Consider the following 26,927-nt stretch of genomic DNA (forward strand, 5'->3'; position numbering starts at 1 on the left):
AAAATTGATTCAGATGCAGACGGTGACATGGCGTCAACTGCTGACGATCGAGAGCAGAGTATGGTATGATATCAACTATTTCTTATGTATTTGATGTAATCACACTCTTACGTCTGTTATCTTGATTTGAACAAGTAACATGTTGTAAACACATATTGGCATGGCTGGAGCGGCTGATTGGACACGTCAAATGTCAACAGTTACTGTAACTGTCCAGTATGACTTCAAAATTACACTTGACTGTGTCAGTGTACTGTATCTAAGTCTGTGGTGTAGATCACTGATAACCATTTCATTATTTCCAGCATTTCTCAATTAGAGTTACCTCTTTTTATGAATACAATGGAGTCAACGTGTCAGAAAAATAGTTTTTTGCAAATTATGAACTGATATTTTGTATTTTTGTATGCAATGTCTATGAATCAAATAAATACTTTTAAAACTAAAAATAGTTACCAAAACATGTGAGACTCCAGGCGCTTCGCATAACTAGATGAAGTGTAGAAAAAATATTCATGCCCTACCTACACTGCTCTCCGGCAGGGTATGAAGTCCCTCCCATTGCCGATAGTCTAGCAAGCCCCGATGTGATTCACATCAGCCACTATCAGGCTAGAATTATTGTTTTCACGGATAAAAAGACACATGTAAATTGATGCTTCTAGTTCATAATCTGTTATCAATATTCAATCCGCAAATCTGCACATGCGTTATTCCTTTGAAAATAAATGGTCCCAAAACGAGCAAGACACACCAGAGAAATCAGTTCAAACATACCGCCATATTTGATACAAGTGCAAAGGTAAATTTCCTTATAAGGCAATCAAAATGAATTTATGCTAATGAGATTTCCCGCAAGATTTCAAAAGATAAACAGATTCAGAGTTATATACCTCGGTGAGCAAGCTTACGTCAAACATATATGAAATTGAATAATTACATCAGCATACAAGGAGTGGGACGACTGGTTCGCCCGTTTTCAGTATAATGTGACCGGGTGGGTTGTCCTGCTGGGTGTCTTCGGCAGTATGTTTCAGTGAGGTACATGTAGCACTATAAATCGGCAAAAGTTCCAGCCTATCACAAGGAGACTTAACAGGAACATACCACAGCCTCCTAAAACACACATACGTACTCGCCACACGCATGCACGGGAGGCCGTCCTTAAATGACCTTAGCTGTTATTAATTAATAGGACGTTAAACAAAATAAACCAAACCAAACCAAATACACAAAGTAAGATGCACTTTCTTCAAAAGACTTACAAAAAGACTAGTTGAAGATATCTGATAAGTATTTTTGTTCATAGTAGCTTCGTCCATGTATGGTCACGGATACCATATAATATTATTTGGATAGCATCCTCGCGAGAGTTATTCAGAAGTATCATGGTGGATTATTAAGACAACTCAGTGTAGTATAATATTGGAATGTGCGAAGTAAAGATTTCTAGGTTGACAATTCCTGACAACGATCATCTGTCAGAAATTGTCTGTCCGTCGTCCAGAGCTACGCTTTCGCAGCTACATGAATTGGTCTATGAATTTGTCAGAATATTTATGATGTATACTATATATACTATTGCTTACATAGTGATACTGTCGTCTTCTAGCCTCCCGCTAGGAGGAATTTCCCTTTAGCTTGATCTGTAGAGTGTCAGTCTGGCAAGCTGGGGATCACTACAGGTTCGATACCCAGAGGAAGCAAGCTGCTTGCTTTCTTATTACATATATATTTTTGTACTCTCAAGCAGAAGCCATTGGAGTATTTGATTTTAAAAAACTTATAAAGAAAATATTAAAGTAATACGTTCTATTTTTTATCCCAATTATGCATGCTTAAATATTTTTATTGATCATGATGGCACATTGGTTTGACGAGGAAAATTTGGGGTTAATGTTTCAATCTTCCATGCCCAAGTGCAAAAGCTGAAACATTTCATGATTTAAGTATGACATTGTCCAAAAATGTTTTCGGCCACTGGTAAACATTATCACTGAATTCAAAAATGATGGAAAAAACTAACAACCTAATGAGGAAGTGATTTTGTGTTGAATATAAAACAGAATTATGAAATTGATTAGTATTCATTAACATAATCAAGGTGTCCATAATTGCATGTCTGACATTCAATAACACAATACTCCACTGTAATAATAATTAAAAAAAAACATATATAATGACTTGTTACAATTACATAGGATCACAACTTCAAGTTTTCATGAACAAGCCATGTGGTGGATCAGAACTGGACTAGAATTTTCAGAAGATAACTTTATATACTGTCAACAATCATACTTACATTTGATCTGTTTAATGTGGTTTTATTTATACAGGAGGTCGCTGACACTATCCAGCTGAACCTTGGTGAGCTGGACCTAACTTCAGAAGATTTTTGGTTGGAGGAAGCTGATGGTGAGTAAGATTTTGAACGAATGTATTTCAGCTTTGGTTTGTGCCTCCTTTTGGTTTCCACTGATCTTCCTACCTCCTCTGTCTCTATCTTTATCCTCCAACTACACACCCGACTTTCAGCTGGTATTTTTTTCCTTCCAATGTACTCCGGCAGGAATTTCACAATTCCCCATTTCATGTATTTGTTGTCCCCCCCCCCCCCCCCCCCCCCCCCCTCCCCATGGAGTTATCAATATTCCCAAAATCATCTTCAAATCTTGTTTTTTTTAAACATAGAGGCTTGACAGCTTCTTAGCCTGAGTGGATTGGTTTATTTTGGTACATTATGACAAATGCTCATTGATTACATAAGCATACCTAAAACCAGGTGTAGCCTACATGATAGTGTTGTCGGAGAGACACTGACCTATATAAGTTAACATGGTCTAGGGAGTCAGAGAAACACTGACCTATATAAGTTAACATGGTCTAGGGAGTCAGAGAAACACTGACCTATATAAGTTAACATGGTCTAGGGAGTCAGAGAAACACTGACCTATATAAGTAAACATGGTCTAGGGAGTCAGAGAAACACTGACCTATATAAGTAAACATGGTCTAGGGAGTCAGAGAAACACTGACCTATATATGTCAATGGATTCAGATTCTATACACAGGTATATTTACATATGTTTAATGGCTATTCATAAAACTATCATTTAGGGACAGATCATCAGAAATGAGAGCTAATCATAAGATGTTGTTTGAGATAGTTAAGTTTTATGAACCAATGTACCATGATTTATTGATTTCTATTTTCAGTACATATCCAACGCAATCTAGAGGATGACATTGTTAAAGAAGCCCTCAACACAGTAAGTTCATCCCTTTTTACAGAAAATATAAAGCTGATAAGCTGTCGCACATATCACTTTTTTTCAGAAATATAAAGCTGATAAGCTGTCGCACATATCTTTTTTTTTTTCAGAAATATAAAGCTGATGAGCTGTCGCACATATCACTTTTTTTCAGAAATATAAAGCTGATAAGCTGTCACACATGCATTTGTCATATATTTTCAAACAATTCCTTAAGATTAGTAAGCCTGAAATATCAATATGAAATATAGATAAATATAATATCATTGTGAATTTTTCCTTACAACCCTGTATTTGCGTACAATGTCGCATAAATGCATCAGATGTGATATGTCACTTTACATTGTAAATAGAATTGTGTGTTGTGTTGTAGGGAGTTGACTTACGACAATACTCTAAACAAGTGGAGAAGGAACTGCTGGATGTCGAAAATGCCTCTATACAGGACTGTATCCTTGTCACTTTCTCACTGTTTTTTCCATGTAGTAAATATAGGAACTAAATGATAACCTTATTTTTAGCTTGGTTTACATCAGACTAACTTGGTTTACATCAGATCTACTTGGTTTACATCAGATCTACTTGGTTTACATCAGACTAACTTGGTTAACATCAGACTAACTTGGTTTACATCAGACTAACTTGGTTTACATCAGATCTACTTGGTTTACATCAGATCTACTTGGTTTACATAAGACTAACATCGAATATGCCGAATAATATCAGATTTACTTGGTTTTCATCAAACTAGCTTGATTGATTGGTATCAAATTTGCTTGGTTTATATGAGATTTACTTGGTCTTCATCAGACTAACTTGATTGATATCAGTTTTACTTGGTTTACAAACAACTTACCTCTTACTTGGTTTATATCATATTTACTTGGTTTATATCATATTTACTTGGTTTATATCAGATGAACTTGGTTAACATCAGACTAACTTGATTGATATCAGATTTACTTGGCTTATATCAGATTTACTTGGTTTACATCAGATTTATTTGGTTTACATAGATTAGCTTGGTTTATGTCAGATGAACTTGGTTAACATCAGACTAACTTGATTGATATCAGATTTACTTGATTGATATCAAATTTACTTGGTTTATACCAAGTTGAGTCCATTTGTTACGTTGATTTGTTTCCTGTATCATGTGATACCTGGTATGTTTTTGTTCCATTCAGATTTACTTGCTTCCCTTACCAGATTTGGTAATTGTTGCCCAATATTTACTTCCCATCAGATTGAATATTAGGTTCCTGTCAGACTGATTTTAATAATTTGATTAATTAGCTTCCCAACAGATGGATTAGTTACCTATCAATCTTGAGCTACCCTATTTGTAAAGTTATTCCTTAAGTGGTACAGACATTAAGGAGAGCCAGAACATCGCTAGTCTCCACAAACAGATTGCTGCCTGTGACACCATTTTGGAGGTGAGTCCTACAGATAGTGTCAAATGTTTCCAGAATCAGAATAAAAGTTTGTTAATAGTATATAACTGAAATGTTTACTTATATGGTACGTATATGGTACTTATAAAACTTATAAACCTTTATGAGTGCATCAGGTGGGTATACTCTTGTTAAAAGAACAATGGACTTTTCATGTTTCTTTTGAAAATAAGTCTTGTTTCAAATAAAAAATCTATGTTCCATAACTGTTAGTTATGACCAGTACATTATATAGTGGTGACCAGTACATTATATAGTGGTGACCAGTACATTATATAGTGATGACCAGTACATTATATAGTGATGACCAGTACATTATATAGTGATGACCAGTACATTATATAGTGATGACCAGTACATTATATAGTTATGACCAGTACATTATATAGTGATGACCAGTACATTATATAGTTATGACCAGTACATTATATAGTGATGACCAGTACATTATATAGTGATGACCAGTACATTATATAGTGATGACCAGTACATTATATAGTGATGACCAGTACATTATATAGTGATGACCAGTACATTATATAGTGATGACCAGTACATTATATAGTGGTAGTTCGCTTTACTATTGATGATAGATTTGTGCCTCTTTACTTTAATCTGAGAATAATCTGACTGTTATATTTTAAACTGTAACATTTAAACATTTATGTTGACAGAGAATGGAACAGATGCTGAATTGTTTCCAAGGTGACCTCAGCAGCATCAGCAGTGAAATTCAGACTCTACAGGAGCAGTCTGTCACAATGAATGTCAAATTGAAAAACAGACAGGTAAATGTCAGGTTAAAAAACAAAAGTAAATTTCAAATTGAAAAACACAAAAATTAATGTAAATGTCAAAAAAGACAGGAAAACGCCAAATAAATCAATGAAAATGGATGGGTAAAAATGCACATAGTTAACAAATGCAAATGATACATTAATGTTTCAAAGATTTTATATAGATATTTATATGTTATATGTTTTATTAATGTTTCAAAGATTTTATATAGATATTTATATGTTATATGTTTTATCCTATATTATGCTATTGTGTTACAGGCTGTGAGGGGTGAACTCAGTCAGTTTGTGGACGAGATGGTTATACCAGAAACAATGATTAAGTAAGTAACAAACAATTGGGACAAACCAACAGTATAATGCTATGTAGTTTTATAAATCTTGGTATCAATCATCTTTAAGAATTTCAAACTTGATGTGCCTTAACTCTGATATCTCCTCACATCGAGTCTTACTGCCTGTGGTTGAAGTTCAAGTCTGTGCTTAGCCTCATAAATTTATGTGCGTTATTAATATACAGTGGAACTTCGTTAACTCGAAGTCAACGGGACCACGAAAAAACTTCGAGTTTTCCGAGTGTTCGAATTCAGCGAGTTATCGTTTTTGGTGAAAAGTTTGGTCAATATTTGTCAACATTATATAATCATTATAACTTCGCTCTGTCGCTCATCAGTTTAGTGTGAAGACTGGTCAATACATGTAAATATATATGTAATGTTTCGTTATGTCACTTGTAATTTGGTGTAGTTTTGCCAATATAAAGTCACGATAAAGTGTCTTTCACTTAGTCACTTCAATAACGATCTGATGTGCAAGTCATGTTTGCAAAAGGTAAACGATAAAACGGAATTCGACAAAATAACAAGTTATTAATGTCAAAACAAATAACCGTTTAAGTTTAACACAGATTGCATACAAAACGTAACAGAACCATTACCTTTTATTGGACATATATAAAATACTGTTTGATCGGCCTACTTACTTTTTATTGATAACCACGCCATTTCCATGTGTATTAGCACCGGAAGTTGGGCTGCGCATGTGCGTATAAAATGTTACTGTAACTGAGTTAGCGTTTTATCCGATTTAATAGACAGCACTGACCGTTACAGTTGTACTCTGAACACCTCAGCAGTAATTACGCTATTGTTTCAGCAGTTTAAAGATTTAGTAATTACGCTATTGTTTCAGCAGTTTAAAGATTTAATAGGCGCCGGTGACTATGTCATTTCTACACCTGTAAAAACATCAGCCTGGTAGATCTACCGGTGTGTCAGAGATTAGTTCCGCTTGAGCGAACGGGTAGATGAGTTGTTGACTATCGTGTGTACTGATATCGGCGACCGCCTTGGGAAATTACCTGATGTAAGTAAAGCAGTACTTTTTATCACCAAGACTTGTTGTTATAAGATTCAACCGACAATTTCTTTTATGAATTTATGAAACACTTATAATAGCATGTAGGTTAGTAGTGCCGATATGTTCAGTATTACAAACGGAATTTAGCTCTTAAAAAATGTCGGCGTTTGCCACCGATCGACGAAAATTATACTTCGAGTTATTCGAACATTTCAAGTAGGATTTTTATTGTTGGGACCAAATTTTTACTTCGTATTATCCGAGTTTTTCGAGTTATCCGAATTCGAATTATCCGAGTTTTTTTACTAAGATAAAGAGAGAATTCGGCCGGGACCGGCGAGGTACTTCGAGTTAAGCGGGGTATTCGAGTTATCCGAGTTCGAGTTAACGAAGTTCCACTGTATATATATTTGTTGAATTGATTGACTTGGTGGATTATTTATTGACTGGATGGATTATTGATTGACTGGGTGGAATATTGATCGTCTGGATGGAGTATTGATTGACTTGGTGGATTACTGATTGACTAGGTGGAGTATTGATAGACTGGATGAATAATTGATTGACTGGGTGGATTACTGATTGACTGCATGGAATATTGATTGACTGCATGGAGTATTGATTGACTGCATGGAATATTGATTGACTGCATGGAGTATTGATTGACTGCATGGAATATTGATTGACTGGGTGGATTATTGATTGACTGGGTGGAATATTGATTGACTGGGTGGATTATTGATTGACTTGGTGGAGTATTGATTGACTGGGTTGAGTATTGATTGACTGGGTTGAGTATTGATTGACTGGGTGGAGTATTGATTGACTGGGTGGAGTATTGAGAGTTTTTTTTTTACTTTACAGCCACATCCTTGATACACAAGTAACAGAGAGAGAATTCCTCGAACACCTCCATGAATTGAACCACAAAATTAATTTTGTCAAGGAACAATCCTTCCGAGATGCCAAATCTTGTTTTGATGTCCGTGATATTCTAGAAAAATTGAAAATAAAGGTGAATTTTTATGGTGTAATATTACATTAATATGCCGGTTGGGTAGCATCATAAACATGGTATACTTCAAACTTAATCTATTTCAAATGATAACAGGATAAGTTGTAGTACGTTTTCTGTATTTACAGTTGTTTAATATAAAGTGAGTAGGAATCATGTTCTATGCTGATCCCCTTTAATTGTTGTTGGGAAGAGAAAAATAAACTCAAAAAAATGGGTATGAAGTCTGTAGCACATTAATATAGCGATTATTTACACCTGTCACCTGTACCTATAATATATTGTCTGTGATTATTTACAATCAACATTTTATTACAGGCTATAGCGAAAATCAGAGAGTTCCTTATGCAGAAGATATACTCCTTCCGCAAGCCTATGAGCAACTATACCATTCCACAAAACGCAATGCTGAAGTTTAGGTATGGCTAGTAACAGATTTTATTAATGAAAACAGTTGGTGGTAATGATAATATGTATACTTCTGTTTAATATTTAATACTTAGATGATCAGGCACAAGCTGTAATAGTGTTTGTCTGTAAACTCTAAAAAAAAAAAAAAAAAAAAAAATAGGTTGTAAACTCTAAAAAATAAAAAAAAAAATAAGGTTGATCTACTGACTTGGAGTCCTCCTATAGGATACCGGTATATATTTGACTGGAATAACCCTGATCCATTCTTCCATTACTAATTTATTTATCACAGCTCCTTAATTTTTTTACGGTGTGTTTCAGGTTTTTTAATGAATTCCTGATGGCTAATGAGAGGCATGTTGCCAAAGAGGTGAGGGATGAGTACATCGATACCATGGGTAAAATGTACTACTCCTACTTCAAAGGCTACCTCAGCAGACTGATGAAACTACAGGTAAGACACAGGGATAGGTGATACAGGTAAGGGATTTAGGGTAGGTGTGGGGTGATACAGGTTAAGGATTTAGGTTCGGTGTGGGGTGATACAGGTAAGGGATTTAGGGTAGGTGTGGGGTGATACAGGTAAGGGATTTAGGGTAGGTGTAGGGAAATACAGGTAAGGGATTTAGGGTAGGTGTGGGGCGATACAGGTAAGGGATTTAGGGTAGGTGTAGGGAAATACAGGTAAGGGATTTAGGGTAGGTGTGGGGCGATACAGGTAAGGGATTTAGGGTAGGTGTGGGGTGATACAGGTAAGGGATTTAGGGTAGGTGTGGGGTGATACAGGTAAGGGATTTAGGGTAGGTGTGGGGTGATACAGGTAAGGGATTTAGGGTAGGTGTGGGGCGATACAGGTAAGGGATTTAGGATAGGTGTGGGGCGATACAGGTAAGGGATTTAGGATAGATGTGGGGCGATACAGGTAAGGGATTTAGGGTAGGTGTGGGGTGATACAGGTAAGGGATTTAGGGTAGGTGTGGGGTGATACAGGTAAGGGATTTAGGGTAGGTGTGGGGCGATACAGGTAAGGGATTTAGGGTAGGTGTGGGGCGATACAGGTAAGGGATTTAGGGTAGGTGTGGGGCGATACAGGTAAGGGATTTAGGGTAGGTGTGGGGTGATACAGGTAAGGGATTTAGGGTAGGTGTGGGGCGATACAGGTAAGGGATTTAGGGTAGGTGTGGGGCGATACAGGTAAGGGATTTAGGGTAGGTGTGGGGTGATACAGGTAAGGGATTTAGGGTAGGTGTGGGGTGATACAGGTAAGGGATTTAGGGTAGGTGTGGGTGATACAGGTCAGGGATTAAGTTTGGTGTGGGGCGATACAGGTATAGGGTAGGTGTGGGGTGATACAGGTAAGGGATTTAGGGTAGGTGTGGGGTGATACAGGTAAGGGATTTAGGAATGGTAAAGCAGAAACAAACATTTAAGTACATGTATATCTACTTCTGTAGAAAATAATGTAGGAAAACATCTTTGATGACAGCAATAAATTTCATTCACAGTTTGAAGAGGTAGCAGAGCGAGAGGACTTGATGGGAGTAGAAGATACTGCCAGGAGAAATATCCTTGTTCGTAAATAAGAATGGCATTGGGGAACTCTACCATTCCCCAAGATCTCATTTATTGGTGTCAATTTCACACTGCGTCTGACAATAGACAATGTGTCGCCCATCCATCTATTTGTCTAACACATTATATATCAGCACAACTGGTGAATTTACTATATGTATTGACATATGATTCTCCTTAACACTTCGGAAGCTTTTTCTCTACAAAACCAACCTTAAAAAACAGGTCAACAGTGTTTACCGTAGGCAACCGTGGCAATATCCTGGGAACAGATCTGGAAGGGCCAATCATTGTTCCTCATGCAGCTCAAAAATCTGACACAAAGGTAACATTGCAGACCAGTGTCTTAAATGGTTGTTGGTTATTCTTATACTGAAATTCATGTCGGTGTGATCTGTGTTAACATTGTAATAAGTTTATTATGTACAATATTGATACAATTACAGGTTGACATGTAAAACTTGTTTCTGTTGCAGTACAACTTTGAGTGTCTGTTCCGTAGTATACACTTCGCCCTGATGGACAACTGTTGTCGAGAATACCTCTTCCTCGTCGACTTCTACATGGCATCTGGTTCTGCCTCTATAGATCTCTTTAATTCTATAATCGGCAAAACTCTCACTCTCTACCTGGTAAGTCTCACAACACTCACTCCACATAGTAAGTCACCATTGTGTACATGTGTAATGTTACTACTGACAAACTCTCACTTTCTACCTGGTAAGTCCCCAATCTGTACGAGTGTGGTATTACTACAGACAAAACTCTCACTCTCTACCTCATAAGTCCCTGTCTGTACAGGTGTAATGTTACTACAGACAAAACTCTCACTCTTTACCTTATAAGTCACCAGTCTGTACATATGTAATGTTACTACAGACAAAACTCTCACTTTCTACGTGGTAAGTCCCCAGTCTGGTCTGCTACTAGGCCAGAACAAATTAATGAATTCTGTCCATTCTGGAATATTCTTTGGTGACGAGTAATCAATTAACATAACCATATTGTCCAACCTACTTCCTGAGGGTAAAGGGGCGTCTGGTGGGGGTGGGTGGTGGGGGGGGTATCCCGAGGGTAAATGGGCGTGTGTTGGGGGGGGGGGGGGGGGGGGGATCAGTCGCAGCTTCCAGGGTTAATCTTTGTTGGTTGATCTTTTATCTTTACACAGAAACAAATGGAGGACTACATCAATGACTGCTATGACTCCATTGCCATTTTCCTCTCCATCCACATTGTTTATCGATTCCATTCCATCATGCAGAAGAGATCGGTGCCAGCATTGGACAGGTATTCACTATCAATATTAATATATATCAATGTCCAGCATTGGACAGGTATTCACTATCAATATTAATGTATCTCAATGTCCAGCATTGGACAGGTATTCACTATCAATATTAATATATCTCAATGTCCTGTAACTGTCGGGTATCTGTTATACATTGTGACATCACAAATAATAATATATCATGATCAGGTAAACATGGACAGATTATTTCCTTTGATGTTTCTTAAAGTTTTAAAAACATTGTTTAGGTACTGGGAGGCACTACAACAGATGATGTGGCCTCGATTTGAGTATATCCTCGACCTCAACATACAGAGTGTCCGCGACTGTGATCCACAGAAGTTTGGCCACATTGACAACCGACCACACTATGTAAGTAAATGTCAGACAACCGACCTCACTACATAAGTAAATGTCAGACAACTGACCTCACTACGTAAGTAAATGTCAGACAACTGACCACACTACGTAAGTAAATGTCAGACAACTGACCACACTACGTAAGTAAATATCAGACAACTGACCACACTACGTAAGTAAATATCAGACAACTGACCACACTACGTAAGTAAATGTCAGACAACTGACCACACTACGTAAGTAAATGTCAGACAACTGACCACACTACGTAAGTAAATGTCAGACAACTGACCACACTACGTAAGTAAATGTCAGACAACCGACCTCACTACATAAGTAAATGTCAGACAACTGACCTCACTACGTAAGTAAATGTCGGACAACTGACCACACTACATAAGTAAATGTCGGACAACTGACCACACTACATAAGTAAATGTCGGACAACTGACCACACTATGTAAGTAAATGTCAGACAACTGACCTCACTACATAAGTAAATGTCGGACAACTGACCACACTACGTAAGTAAATGTCAGACAACTGACCTCACTACGTAAGTAAATGTCGGACAACTGACCACACTACGTAAGTAAATGTCAGACAACTGACCACACTACGTAAGTAAATGTCAGACAACTGACCACACTACGTAAGTAAATGTCAGACAACTGACCTCACCATGTAAGTAAATATCAGACAACTGACCACACTACGTAAGTAAATGTCAGACAACTGACCACACTACGTAAGTAAATGTCAGACAACTGACCACACTACTTAAGTAAATGTCAGACAACCGACCTCACTACGTAAGTAAATGTCAGACAACTGACCACACTACGTAAGTAAATGTCAGACAACTGACCACACTACGTAAGTAAATGTCAGACAACCGACCTCACTACATAAGTAAATGTCAGACAACTGACCTCACTACGTAAGTAAATGTCGGACAACTGACCACACTACATAAGTAAATGTCGGACAACTGACCACACTACATAAGTAAATGTCGGACAACTGACCACACTATGTAAGTAAATGTCAGACAACTGACCTCACTACATAAGTAAATGTCGGACAACTGACCACACTACGTAAGTAAATGTCAGACAACTGACCTCACTACGTAAGTAAATGTCGGACAACTGACCACACTACGTAAGTAAATGTCAGACAACTGACCACACTACGTAAGTAAATGTCAGACAACTGACCACACTACGTAAGTAAATGTCAGACAACTGACCTCACCATGTAAGTAAATATCAGACAACTGACCACACTACGTAAGTAAATGTCAGACAACTGACCACACTACGTAAGTAAATGTCAGACAACTGACCACACTACTTAAGTAAATGTCAGACAACCGACCTCACTACGTAAGTAAATGTCAGACAACTGACCACACTACGTAAGTAAATGTCGGACAACTGACCTCACTACGTCAGTAAATGTCAGATAACCACCAACAGAACAGTGTGTTTATTTTGTCTATCATAACGTCATATTGATAAGATCATGACAGTATAGTAATTTTCTAGATGATGGTGGTATGTTTGTTTTGTAGATTACACGTCGTTATGCAGAATTCTCAGCAGCAATTGTGGGAATCAACCAATCATTTCCGAATGAGCGGGTCCAGCGGGTCCTGGAGCAGCTTCAAACTGAGGTTGAGAACTTCATCCTTAAAATGGCTGCTGAGTTTCCTCACCGCAAAGAACAACTAATCTTTCTCATCAACAACTATGATATGATGTTGGGGGTCATCATGGTAGGTCAGGGTGAAGAAAATTCTGTATCATTATTCTTGAAGTACAATAAACCTATGACTGTTAGGATTATCAGAGTAGATGATATTACCACAGATTTTTTTACACTGGTCACACGATGATATCACACAATGATATTACACAATGATATTACACAATGATATTACACAATGATATCACACAATGATATTACACTATGATATCACGCAATGATATTACACAATGATATCACACAATGATATTACACAATGATATTACACTATGATATTACACAATGATATCACACAATGATATTACACAATGATATCACACAATGATATTACACAATGATATTACACAATGATATTACACAATGATATCACACAATAATATTACACAATGATATCACACAATGATATTACACAATGATATTACACAATGATATTACACAATGATATCACACAATGATATCACACAATGATATTACACAATATCACACAATGATATTACACTATGATATCACACAATGATATCACACAATGATATTACACAATGATATCACACAATGATATTACACAATGATATCACACTATGATATCACACAATGATATTACACAATGATATCACACAATGATATTACACAATGATATTACACAATGATATCACACAATGATATTACACAATGATATCACACAATGATATCACACAATGATATTACACAATGATATCACACTATGATATCACACAATGATATTACACTATGATATTACACTATGATATCACACAATGATATCACACTATGATATCACACTATGATATCACACTATGATATCACACAATGATATTACACTATGATATTACACAATGATATCACACAATGATATCACACAATATTACACAATGATATTACCACAGATTGTTTTACACTGGTCACATAATGATATTACCATAAATTATGTGTTTTCTTCTTTCCTTGTGAATATAGACATGTATACAATCCAGGTGTTCGTCTTTTGTTATGATTTTAACATGTTTACAATCCAGGTGTTCGTCGTTCATTATGATTATAAACATGTTTACAATCCAGGTGTACGTCTTTCGTTATGATTTTAACATGTTTACAATCCAGCTGTTCATCTTTTATTCAGGAAAGAACAACAGAAGATTCAAAGGAATCTGAAAGTTTTAAGGAGTTGTTGACCGGACGGACATCAGAGTTCATTGAGGAGGTGCTTTCCCCGCACTTTGGGGGTCTGATTAGCTTTGTTAAGGATTGTGAGGTGGTTCTGGAGCGTGGCCACACTGACAGTCTCAAACATGAGGAGAGTAAGTTGTCTTTATAATGAATATCATAGGCCTTATGATAAAAGATTATTATCCCCTTGTGACATAGTGTTGGAGGGGACGTAGCGTTCTGATTGTATGTACATGTGTTGATGGATGTGTAAATTTGTATCTTCATCTATTGTCTGTGCTCTAGTGACTTAATCTGAAGTACGAGATTTCCTCAAACAACTTTGTGTTTTACAGTGCCAAAGCCAATGTCACTGTTACAATTTGAATAAAATCTATGTCATCCCTAAAGCCACTGAATTTTTAAACAGATTTTTATATTAGTTGAGTATGAGATTACCTCAGAACTTACAGCAGGATATTTCTGATCAGCACTAGATTTGTATGACTTGCCGTGTTAAGGATCGCTATTGTTTGTATGACTTGCCGTGTTAAGGATCACTATCGATAACCTTCACACATGGTCATTGTTTTACCATTCACATATTCTAGAGCTGTTGTCATGGCCCAAACTGTTGGACATCTTGAACCGTAGCCTAGTTGTTCATTTAAGCATAGAACTTGTGATAACGGTTTACTTCTGGTGAGTCATGACTTTCAAGGTCTGTATTATGGTCCATTAACTTTAGTCTGCATATACAAATCTCCCTAGTTTGGTCACCGTTCCTCGCTATGTTAAGATGGTATAGGTGTTCTCGACACAGAATTAGTAGGAACTTGATACTCTGGATCTAGGGAAGAGTATCAAAGGTCAAAAGGTCATCCCTTTGTATCCATTGTGTCATTAGTTTTTTTTGTTTTTTTTTTGTTCCGTTTTTTTGTTTTTGTTGGTTTAGGGATGTGTTCAGTATTGTAGGAAAATGTTAAACTATTGGTATCCTAATTCCATTGTTAAACTGTTGATGGTAGACATAGAAGTCAATATTTTACTGGTAATGTTAATAGTTTAGACCATGTGTTATTGTGATATGTAATTTACAGGGCGGGTACAGCAGATAGTGAGAGGATTCAACAATGACTGGAAACGGGCACTGGAAGTCATCAACGGTGACGTAATGAGAGCGTTCACAAACTTCAAAAACGGAACACAGATTCTACAGGTGGGTGATCATATATAGGTAACTAGGTATACTAGACATGTTACAGGTGGGTGATCATATATAGGTAACTAGGTATACTAGACATGTTACAGGTGGTGATCATATATAGGTAACTAGGTATACTAGACATGTTACAGGTGAGTGATCATATATAGGTAACTAGGTATACTATACATGTTACAGGTGGGTGATCATATATAGGTAACTAGGTATACTAGACATGTTACAGGTGGGTGATCATATATAGGTAACTAGGTATACTAGTAAGACATGTATCAATGATACAGCTAGGGTTTCTCTATTGAATCCCAGATTTACTGAACCTTTTTGTTGTGTGTTGCAGGGGGCCCTGACACAGCTAATTCAATATTACCATCGCTTCCAGAAAGTGCTATCACAAGGACCATTCCGTAATATGACAATTAGAAATGAACTCATCAATATTCACCATGTTATGGTGGAGGTGAAGAAATACAAACCTACATTTTAGATTTAATCATCATTATCATCTCTAATTGGACTGTTTGTGTTTTCACCTTGTAATACAGCATGGACAGAATTGGGCTTCACTCGTCAGGATCCATCTTATTAGAATCTAGTACATTCCTGTAGTGTATTTTGATTAGAAAAAATTAAAGACTAAAGCATTCCAAGACGATATCACATAAATGATCATGTTTATACAAAACAAATTGCTAATTTAACTTCTGGTGTCATTTGGAATGAAGAGTGTATCATTTCCTGTAAGGTCAGTATCAAGTACAAAACAGTATGAGGGGTAAACTGGATGGTAAGCAATGGTGTAAATAAATAATTTTATTGTAAATACTTGGGGTACATATAGCTGATATGTAAATACTGGGGTACATATATCTGATATGTAAATACTGGGGTACATGTATCTTACATGTAAATATTTGGGTACATGTATCTGATATGTAAATACTGGGGTACATATATCTGATATGTAAATACTGGGGTACATATATCTGATATGTAAATATTGGGGTACATGTATCTGATATGTAAATATTGGGGTACATATATCTGATATGTAAATACTGGGGTACATGTATTTGACATGTAAATACTGGGGTACATATATCTGATATGTAAATACTGGGGTACATATATCTGATATGTAAATATTGGGGTACATGTATCTGATATGTAAATATTGGGGTACATCTATCTGATATGTAAATACTGGGGTACATATATCTGATATGTAAATACTGGGGTACATGTATCTTACATGTAAATACTGGGGTACATGTATCTGATATGTGAATACTGGGGTACATATATCTGATATGTAAATATTTGGGTACATGTATCTGATATGTAAATACTGGGGTACATGTATTTGATATGTAAATATTTGGGTACATGTATTTATATAAATATATCCGATTCTTTTTTATAAAAGTATCTATATAAACTGTATATAATTTCATGGTACACACATATACATAGAGGACCCTACATGTGATATTGAATTACAGAACAAGTTAGATAATTTCTTATAAAACGAGAATACCAGGGTACGCTTCATTAGGGCCAGCATTGGAGAATATCGGGGTACGCCTCAGTAGGGCCAGCATTGGAGAATATCGGGGTACGCCTCAGTAGGGCCAGCATTGGAGAATATCGGGGTACGCCTCAGTAGGGCCAGCATTGGAGAATACTGGGGTACGCCTCATTAGGGCCAGCATTGGAGAATATCGGGGTAGGCTTCATTAGGGCCAGCATTGGAGAATACTGGGGTAGGCTTTATTAGGGCCTGGTTCTGATGGTATATCAATCACAGTGATACACCAATATATTTTGTACCAAATTTAAATGTGCAATAGGGGTTAAACTAATTCCAAAAGTCAAGGTCACTGTTTATTATAATATAATGTATACTGTAAAGCATGTACATGAGATATGAAGGAACATGTGACTGTCACTGACCAGTCAGTGTTCTAGTGAACTGACACGTGACTCTCACTGACCAGTCAGTGTTCTAGTGAACTGACACGTGACTCTCACTGACCAGTCAGTGTTCTAGTGAACTGACACGTGACTCTCACTGACCAGTCAGTGTTCTAGTGAACTGACACGTGACTCTCACTGACCAGTCAGTGTTCTAGTGAACTGACACGTGACTCTCACTGACAAGTCAGTGTTCTAGTGAACTGACACGTGACTCTCACTGACAAGTCAGTGTTCTAGTGAACTGACACGTGACTCTCACTGACCAGTCAGTGTTCTAGTGAACTGACACGTGACTCTCACTGACCAGTCAGTGTTCTAGTGAACTGACACGTGACTCTCACTGACCAGTCAGTGTTCTAGTGAACTGACACGCGACTCTCACTGACCAGTCAGTGTTCTAGTGAACAGACACGCGACTCTCACTGACCAGTCAGTGTTCTAGTGAACAGACACGTGACTCTCACTGACCAGTCAGTGTTCTAGTGAACAGACACGTGACTCTCACTGACCAGTCAGTGTTCTAGTGAACAGACACGTGACTCTCACTGACCAGTCAGTGTTCTAGTGAACTGACACGTGACTCTCACTGACCAGTCAGTGTTCTAGTGAACTGACACGTGACTCTCACTGACCAGTCAGTGTTCTAGTGAACAGACACGTGACTCTCACTGACCAGTCAGTGTTCTAGTGAACTGACACGTGACTCTCACTGACCAGTCAGTGTTCTAGTGAACAGACACGTGACTCTCACTGACCAGTCAGTGTTCTAGTGAACAGACACGTGACTCTCACTGACCAGTCAGTGTTCTAGTGAACAGACACGTGACTCTCACTGACCAGTCAGTGTTCTAGTGAACAGACACGTGACTCTCACTGACCAGTCAGTGTTCTAGTGAACTGACACGTGACTCTCACTGACCAGTCAGTGTTCTAGTGAACTGACACGTGACTCTCACTGACCAGTCAGTGTTCTAGTGAACAGACACGTGACTCTCACTGACCAGTCAGTGTTCTAGTGAACTGACACGTGACTCTCACTGACCAGTCAGTGTTCTAGTGAACTGACACGCGACTCTCACTGACCAGTCAGTGTTCTAGTGAACAGACACACGACTGTCACTGACCAGTCAGTGTTCTAGTGAACAGACACGTGACTCTCACTGACCAGTCAGTGTTCTAGTGAACAGACACGTGACTCTCACTGACCAGTCAGTGTTCTAGTGAACAGACACGTGACTCTCACTGACAAGTCAGTGTTCTAGTGAACAGACACGTGACTCTCACTGACCAGTCAGTGTTCTAGTGAACAGACACGTGACTCTCACTGACCAGTCAGTGTTCTAGTGAACAGACACGTGACTCTCACTGACCAGTCAGTGTTCTAGTGAACAGACACGTGACTCTCACTGACCAGTCAGTGTTCTAGTGAACAGACACGTGACTCTCACTGACCAGTCAGTGTTCTAGTGAACAGACACGTGACTCACTGACCAGTCAGTGTTCTAGTGAACTGACACGTGACTCTCACTGACCAGTCAGTGTTCTAGTGAACTGACACGTGACTCTCACTGACCAGTCAATGTTCTAGTGAACAGACACACGACTGTCACTGACCAGTCAGTGTTCTAGTGAACAGACACGTGACTGTCACTGACCAGTCAATGTTCTACATGTATATCTGGAGAAAAATTTGGCATTAATAACATTGTATGTTATCAGGCAGAATTCGTGTCATTACACAGTTATGATTAGCACATTTCTCAGCAAAAAAACTGTAGCAAGAATCTGGTATTCATCCTTTCAAAACAGTCACTGGAATTTAGATGTGGGCTTTTCCCCAGAGTCCAAATATTCTCACTGTCCTTAAATGACCTTAGCTGTTGATAGGACAATTAACAATATTAAACCAAACCAAAAATAGGATTCTCTTTTTGAACGGCTAATTAAACCTAGAACAAACATGGGTACAAGCATGTGAGGGAATCAGATTTGTCTGAATGTGGGTACAAGCATGTGAGGGAATCAGATTTGTCTGAATGTGGGTACAAGTATGTGAGGGAATCAGATTTGTATGAGTGTAGGTACAAGCATGTGAGAGAATCAGATTTGTATGAGTGTGGGTACAAGCATGCGAGGGAATCAGATTTGTCTGAATGTGGGTACAAGCATGTGAGGGAATCAGATTTGTATGAATGTGGGTGCAAGCATGTGAGGGAATCAGATTTGTCTAAATGTGGGTACAAGCATGTGAGGGAATCAGATTTGTCTGAATGCAAACAAGTTGTAATATATGGTGTCATGTCACAGTATGACATGTTAAAGTAACCACTTGTATATAAGGACTCCCTATCCACATTAAAATAATATGTTCAATCAAAATGCTGCCAGTATATTTGTGATCAGTTTAAAAACAAACATTTCTTCTCTTTGACTGAGTACTAATCAATGTTGCTTTTAGCATTCCTTAACTTTTTTAAACAGAAATCCTCTTGTGTTCTGGTAATCTACAAGAATAGTTCCTGAATTTTGTTTTATTTTCATGATATCAAATCTGTAATAGATATTCCGGGTGCAAGTAAATCCTTTCTGACATCTCCAGAAAAAGTTTAAAGTGTTGTTGATTTCAGCTAATTTTCATCAAACTATGGTCTATTAAATATCACTATTCTGGGATGTAATATAGATTTGTAGTCCAGATAGTGTTCACACACATGTATACTGTATACAAAATAAATGTATATATCAAGTGAGAGAGATATATGCATGGAATAAATCAATTGTCAATGATATTGACTTATTTGTCTTTTTTTGATGTATTGATATTGAGGTTAGCACAACGTTGATTGCCTTTCATAATTGTAGTTTATCCTGCTCTGTAGACAAGTATGACCCCTAGATATTGACCTCTGTAGGACATATATTGTTTGACCTTTGTAACTGTAGTTTATCCTGCTCAGTAGACAAGTATGGCCCTGATATAATGACCTCTGGGGTATGAAGGTGAAATTCAAAGTAAACTCATTATCACAGACAAGGGGTATGAAGGTGAAGGTCAAAGTAAACTCATTATAACTGACGAGGGGTATGAAGGTGAAGGTCAAAGTAAACTCATCACAGACGAGGGATATGAAGGTGAAGGTCAAAGTAAACGCACTACTACAGACGAGGGATATGAAGGTGAAGGTCAAAGTAAACGCACTATAGCAGACAAGGGGTATGAAGGTGAAGGTCAAAGTAAACTAACTATTACAGACGAGGGGTATAAAGGTGAAGGTCAGAGTAAACTCACTATTACAGACAAGGGGTATGAAGGTCAAAGAAAACTCACTACTACAGACGAGGGGTATGGAGGTGAAGGTCAAAGAAAACTCACTACTACAGACGAGGGGTATGGAGGTGAAGGTCAAAGAAAACTCATTACTACAGACGAGGGGTATGGAGGTGAAGGTCAAAGTAAACTCACTACAAAAGGTGAGGAGTTTGAAGGTGAAGGTTAAAATAAACTCACTACTACAAAAGAGGGAATCAAAGGTGAAGGTCAAAGTAAACCGAATACTACAGATAAGGGGTTTGAAGGTGAAGGTCAAAGTAAACTCACTACTACAAAAGAGGGGTATGAAAGTGAAGGTCAAAGTAAACTCACTACTACAGAAGAGGGGTATGAAGGTGAAGGTCAAAGTTTACTCACTACTACAGAAGAGGGGTGTGAAGGTCAAAGTTTACTCACTACTACAGAAGAGAGGTATGAAGGTGAAGGTCAAAGTTAACTCATTATTACAGAAGAGGGGTGTGAAGGTCAAAGTTTACTCACTACTACAAAAGAGGGTATGAAAGTGAAGGTCAAAGTAAACTCACTACTACAGAAGAGGGGTATGAAGGTGAAGGTCAAAGTTTACTCACTACTACAGAAGAGGGGTGTGAAGGTCAAAGTTTACTCACTACTACAAAAGAGGGGTATGAAGGTGAAGGTCAAAGTAAACTCACTACTAAAGACGAGGGGTATGGAGGTGAAGGTCAAAGTAAACTCACTACTACAGACGAGGGGTATGAAGGTGAAGGACAAAGTAAACTCACTACTACAGACGAGGGGTATGGAGGTGAAGGTCAAAGTAAACTCACTACTAAAGACGAGGGGTATGGAGGTGAAGGTCAAATTAAAATCACTTACAGACGAGGGGTATGAAGGTGAAGGTCAAAGTAAACTCACTACTACAGACGAGGGGTATGGAGGTGAAGGACAAAGTAAACTCACTACTACAGACGAGGGGTATGGAGGTGAAGGTCAAAGTAAACTCACGTACAGACGAGGGGTATGAAGGTGAAGGTCAAAGTAAACTCACTACTAAAGATGAGGGGTATGGAGGTGAAGGTCAAAGTAAGCTCACTACTACAGAAGAGGGGTATGAAGGTGAAGGTCAAAGTTTACTCACTACTACAGAAGAGGGGTATGAAGGTGAAGGTCAAAGTAAACTCACTTACAGACGAGGGGTATGAAGGTGAAGGACAAAGTAAACTCACTACTACAGACGAGGGGTATGGAGGTGAAGGTCAAAGTAAACTCACTATCACAGAAGAGGGGTATGAAGGTGAAGGTCAAAGTAAACTCACTTACAGACGAGGGGTATGAAGGTGAAGGTCAAAGTAAACTCACTACTAAAGATGAGGGGTATGAAGGTGAAGGTCAAAGTTTACTCACTACTACAGAAGAGGGGTATGAAGGTGAAGGTCAAAGTAAACACACTATTACAGACGAGGGGTATGAAGGTGAATGTAAACTCACTACTACAGAAAAGGGATATGAAGGTGAAGGTCAAAGTAAACACACTATTACAGACGAGGGGTGTGAAGGACAAGGTAAGAACAGCATACATTGCTCTTGTTCGCTCGACATTGAAGTATTGATCAATAGTTCGGAATCATCTCCTCCAGTCGAATGTTAACAGACTTGGGCGCATCCAGAGGAAAGCAGCCAGATTCATCACTATAGGGACTGTAGGTCTCAGGACACTGGCTGCATTATCTAAGACTGACGTTCCTGATCAAGGTGGTTGGGGGCTGGTGCCAACGATACCAGCTGTTATAATCAGTTATAATCTCCTGAACCTCCTTGATATTGTTTCTCCACATTCCAATGGAGCTCCTCGATTTCTTTTCTTAATTTGTTTTGTTCGAAAATTATTTTATAACATATATATATTAATATATAATATGTCGCACATCATTAGTGCTTAATAGTGTTGCCTTTAAATCACGCACGCTATATACGTTGTTACACTGTATACGTTGTTTACACTGTATACATGTACGTTGTTTACACTGTATACGTTGTTTACACTATATACGTTGTTTACACTGTATACGTTGTTTACACTGTATACGTTGTTTACACTATATACGTTGTTTACACTGTATACAGCTCCTGTGTAGCTTATATAATTTGTGAGGTAGCAACTTGGGTTGAACTTCCTGTCATGGTATTTCCAATGTCGGTTCAAAGCTGATTTAATTTAGTCTTGCTCGTTGTTTTTTCTTGTTGTGTCCCCTTGTTCTATTTTCTCTTTGGTCTATATATCCTTTAAGAACATAGGATTCCATACTGTAATGGTATACTCAACATGTAGTCTAACAAGGACTTTGAGTAATGTCACAAACATTTACTTATTCAAAGTTTGTGAAGGTTCTTCTTATTTAAACCGCCATCCTATTGGCTTTTTAGCCCACCATCATCAGATGGTGGGCTATTCAAATCGCCCTGCGTCCGTGGTCCGTGGTCCGTCCGTCCGTCCCTCCGTCCGTCCGTCCCTCCGTCCGTCCGTCCGTCCGTAAACAATTCTTGTTATCGCTAATCCTCAGAAAGTACTGAAAGGATTTTTCTCAAATTTCATATGTATGTTCCCCTTGGTGTCTAGTTATGCATATTGCATTTTGAGACCAATCGGAAAACAACATGGCCGACAGGCAGCCATCTTGGATTTTGACAATTGAAGTTTGTTATCGCTATTTCTGAGAAAGTACTGAAGGGATCTTTCTCAAATTTCATATGTATGTTTCTCTTGGTGCCTAGTTATGCATATTGCATTTTGAGACCAATCAGAAAACAACATGGCCGACAGGCAGCCATCTTGGATTTTGATAATTGAAGTTTGTTATCGCTATTTCTGAGAAAGTACTGAAGGGATCTTTCTCAAATTTCATATGTAGGCTCCCCTTGGTGCCTAGTTATGCATATTGCATTTTGAGACCAATCGGAAAACAACATGGCCGACAGGCAGCCATCTTGGATTTTGATAATTGAAGTTTGTTATCGCTATTTCTGAGAAAGTACTGAAGGGATCTTTCTCAAATTTCATATGTAGGCTCCCCTTGGTGCCTAGTTATGCATATTGCATTTTGAGACCAATCGGAAAACAACATGGCCGACAGGCAGCCATCTTGGATTTTGATAATTGAAGTTTGTTATCGCTATTTCTGAGAAAGTACTAAGGGATCTTTCTCAAATTTCATATGTAGGTTCCCCTTGGTGCCTAGTTATGCATATTGCATTTTGAGACCTATCGGAAAACAACATGGCCGACAGGCAGCCATCTGGATTTTGACAATTGAAGTTTGTTATCGCTATTTCTCAGAAAGTACTGAAGGGATCTTTCTCAAATTTCATATATAGGTTCCCCTTGGTGCCTAGTTATGCATATTACATTTTGAGACCAATCGGAAAACAACATGGCCGACTGGCAGCCATCTTGGATTTTGACAATTGAAGTTTGTTATCGCTATTTCTGAGAAAGTACTGAAGGGATCTTTCTCAAACGTTTTTGTAAGTTGCCCTTGGTCTGTAGTTCTGCATATTGCATCTTGGGACCAATAGGAAAACAACATGGCCGACAGGCAGCCATCTTGGATTTTGACAATTCAAGTTTGTTGTCGCTATTTATCAGAAATTGCTGAAGGGATCTTTCTGAAATTTCATTTGTAGGTTGCCCTCTGTGCCTAGTTATGCATATTGGATTTTGAGACCAGTCAGAAAACAACCTGCCCGACAGGCAGCCATATTGTATTTTGACAATTGAAGTTTGTTATCGCTATTTTACAGAAGGTACTGAAGGGATCTTTCTCGAATTTCATATGTAGGCTCCCCTTGGTCCCTGGTGTTGCATTTTCGGACCAATCCGAAAACAACAGACAGCCATTATCGCTAAATCTTAAATTGTTTGCAAAGTACTAGAGGGCTGTTTCTGAATTTACACAGATTAGTAAGACTTAGAGGAAGGGAAAAGTAGAGAAAAGATCAATCTGACATGGAACCTATAAAGATCATTCAATGGTGGGCGCCAAGATCCCTCTGGGATCTCTTGTGACAATTGAAGTTTGTTATCGCTATTACGGAGATAGTACTGAAAGGATCTTTCTCAAATTTCATATGTAGGTTCTCCTTGGTGCCTAGTTATGCATATTGCATTTTGAGACCAATCGGAAAACAATATGGCCAACAGGCAGCCATCTTGGATATTGACAATTGAAGTTTGTTATCGCTATTTCTCAGAAAGTACTGCAGGGATCTTTCTCAAATTTCATATGTAGGCTCCCCTTGATGCCTAGTTATGCATATTGCATTTTGAGACCAATCGGGAAACAACATGGCTGACAGGCAGCCATCTTGGATTTTGACAATTGAAGTTTGTTATCGCTATTTCTCAGAAAGTACTGAAAGGATCTTTCTCAAATTTCATATGTAGGTTCCCCTCAGTGCCTAGCTATATATAGTTTTGCATATTGGGACCAGTCGGAAAACAACATGGCCGACAGACAGCCAGGGCTGTTTCTGAATTTACACAGATTAGTAAGACTTAGAGGAAGGGAAAAGTAGAGAAAAGATCAATCTGACATGGAACCTATAAAGATCATTCAATGGTGGGCGCCAAGATCCCTCTGGGATCTCTTGTTTTTATATAGTAAACTTAAGCGACTTTTCTAATAAGACGCCCATGTTTTTTTTCTTGGTTGACATTTTCTAGTTCTTTATCCATGTTTCCTTCCCTCACTATGTATTTTATGCATAAATTATCTGATCCTAAATGTAGTGCTTTGCATTTTCTGCATTAAATTTCACTTGCCATTTGTAGACCATCCTGACAGTTTATTCAGGTCGCTCAGGATGTTACACGACTCATTAGTTGTATTGTTTTTTTCATAGATCTTGCTGTCGTCCGCAAAAAGTTCAATAGGTGTTGATACTACTCCTAAAAGGTCGGTCCAGGGACACTTTCCTGAGGGACACCGCTCTTGACCTTGACCTAGTTTGAGATTGATCCATTTAGAACTCAATGCTTTTTTGTCCTTCAAGAATGAACGTATCCAATTTAACAGATATCCTCTAATGCAAACGTTTTTCACCTTATAATATTTAAAATCTGGTATGAGGCACACTGTCAAAAGCCTTCTGGAAATCCAAACAGGTGGTATCAAATGCTTTACCTTTGTCTAATTCTTTACTGATGTCCTCCAGAATTTCTTATAGTTGAAGTGCGGTAGATTTTCCTTTTATGAATCCAAACTGTGTGTTGCTTATAAAGTTGTTACTACTAAGATGTTCTAAAATGTGGTCCTTTGTTTCCGTTTTTATAAATAGGAGTAATATATTATGCCTATCCCAGAATCGGGTAGGAACCCTTCCTGTATAGATTTATTGAAGACAATAAGGGTTTACTGATTACACTTTTCATCTCCTTGAGAATTTTTGGGCGTAGTTGGTCCGGCCCCGGTGATTTTGCTTCGTCTAGCTTAAATTATCCAATCTATTGACAATCTTGGGTTATTATTAGATGTTTATACATGTACATTAGTTCCGGTATCTCCACTGTGTTTTCCTCAGTAAAACACTACTTGCCTCCATCAGCTTCTAGACTTGGTTTGCTTTACTTTTGTTTTTGATCCGACATATTTCCAAAAATGTCTCTGGATTGATATTGAGATTTTGTGACTGTTTCCTCATACTCCCCAACGTTAACGTCCTTCCATACTCCCCAACGTTAACGTCCTTCCATACTCCCCAACGTTAACGTCCTTCCATACTCCCCAACGTTAACGTCCTTCCATACTCCCCAACGTTAACGTCCTTCCATACTCCCCAACGTTAACGTCCTTCCATACTCCCCAACGTTAACGTCCTTCCATACTCCCCAACGTTAACGTCCTTCCATACTCCCCAACGTTAACGTCCTTCCATACTCCCCAACGTTAACGTCCTTCCATACTCCCCAACGTTAACG

At 38.1% G+C, this 26,927-nt stretch overlaps 2 protein-coding genes across 2 annotated transcripts; both read left to right on the forward strand.

Annotated features, from left to right (window-relative positions):
• The first annotated feature begins 4 nt into the window (after positions 1-4).
• On the forward strand, positions 5-20,448 carry LOC117344947 (vacuolar protein sorting-associated protein 52 homolog). The gene is made up of 19 exons (XM_033907835.1): positions 5-63; positions 2,337-2,415; positions 3,217-3,269; positions 3,646-3,721; positions 4,644-4,711; positions 5,404-5,517; positions 5,788-5,849; positions 7,750-7,900; positions 8,219-8,319; positions 8,633-8,765; positions 9,817-9,874; positions 10,075-10,208; positions 10,360-10,515; positions 11,052-11,170; positions 11,420-11,543; positions 13,108-13,311; positions 14,437-14,614; positions 15,563-15,681; positions 16,025-20,448. Exons 1-19 carry the CDS (start codon positions 28-30, stop codon positions 16,169-16,171), a joined length of 2,112 nt encoding a protein of 703 aa, XP_033763726.1. The 5' UTR covers positions 5-27; the 3' UTR covers positions 16,172-20,448.
• On the forward strand, positions 19,622-21,977 carry LOC117340508 (spore wall protein 2-like). Its single transcript, XM_033902271.1, has 3 exons — positions 19,622-19,625; positions 20,692-21,132; positions 21,442-21,977. The coding sequence occupies exons 1-3, from the start codon at positions 19,622-19,624 to the stop codon at positions 21,975-21,977; spliced, it is 981 nt and encodes a 326-aa protein (XP_033758162.1).
• The last annotated feature ends 4,950 nt before the right edge of the window (positions 21,978-26,927 follow it).

This window comes from Pecten maximus, chromosome 2 (assembly GCF_902652985.1).
Source record: "Pecten maximus chromosome 2, xPecMax1.1, whole genome shotgun sequence".
Classification (NCBI taxonomy): domain Eukaryota; kingdom Metazoa; phylum Mollusca; class Bivalvia; order Pectinida; family Pectinidae; genus Pecten; species Pecten maximus.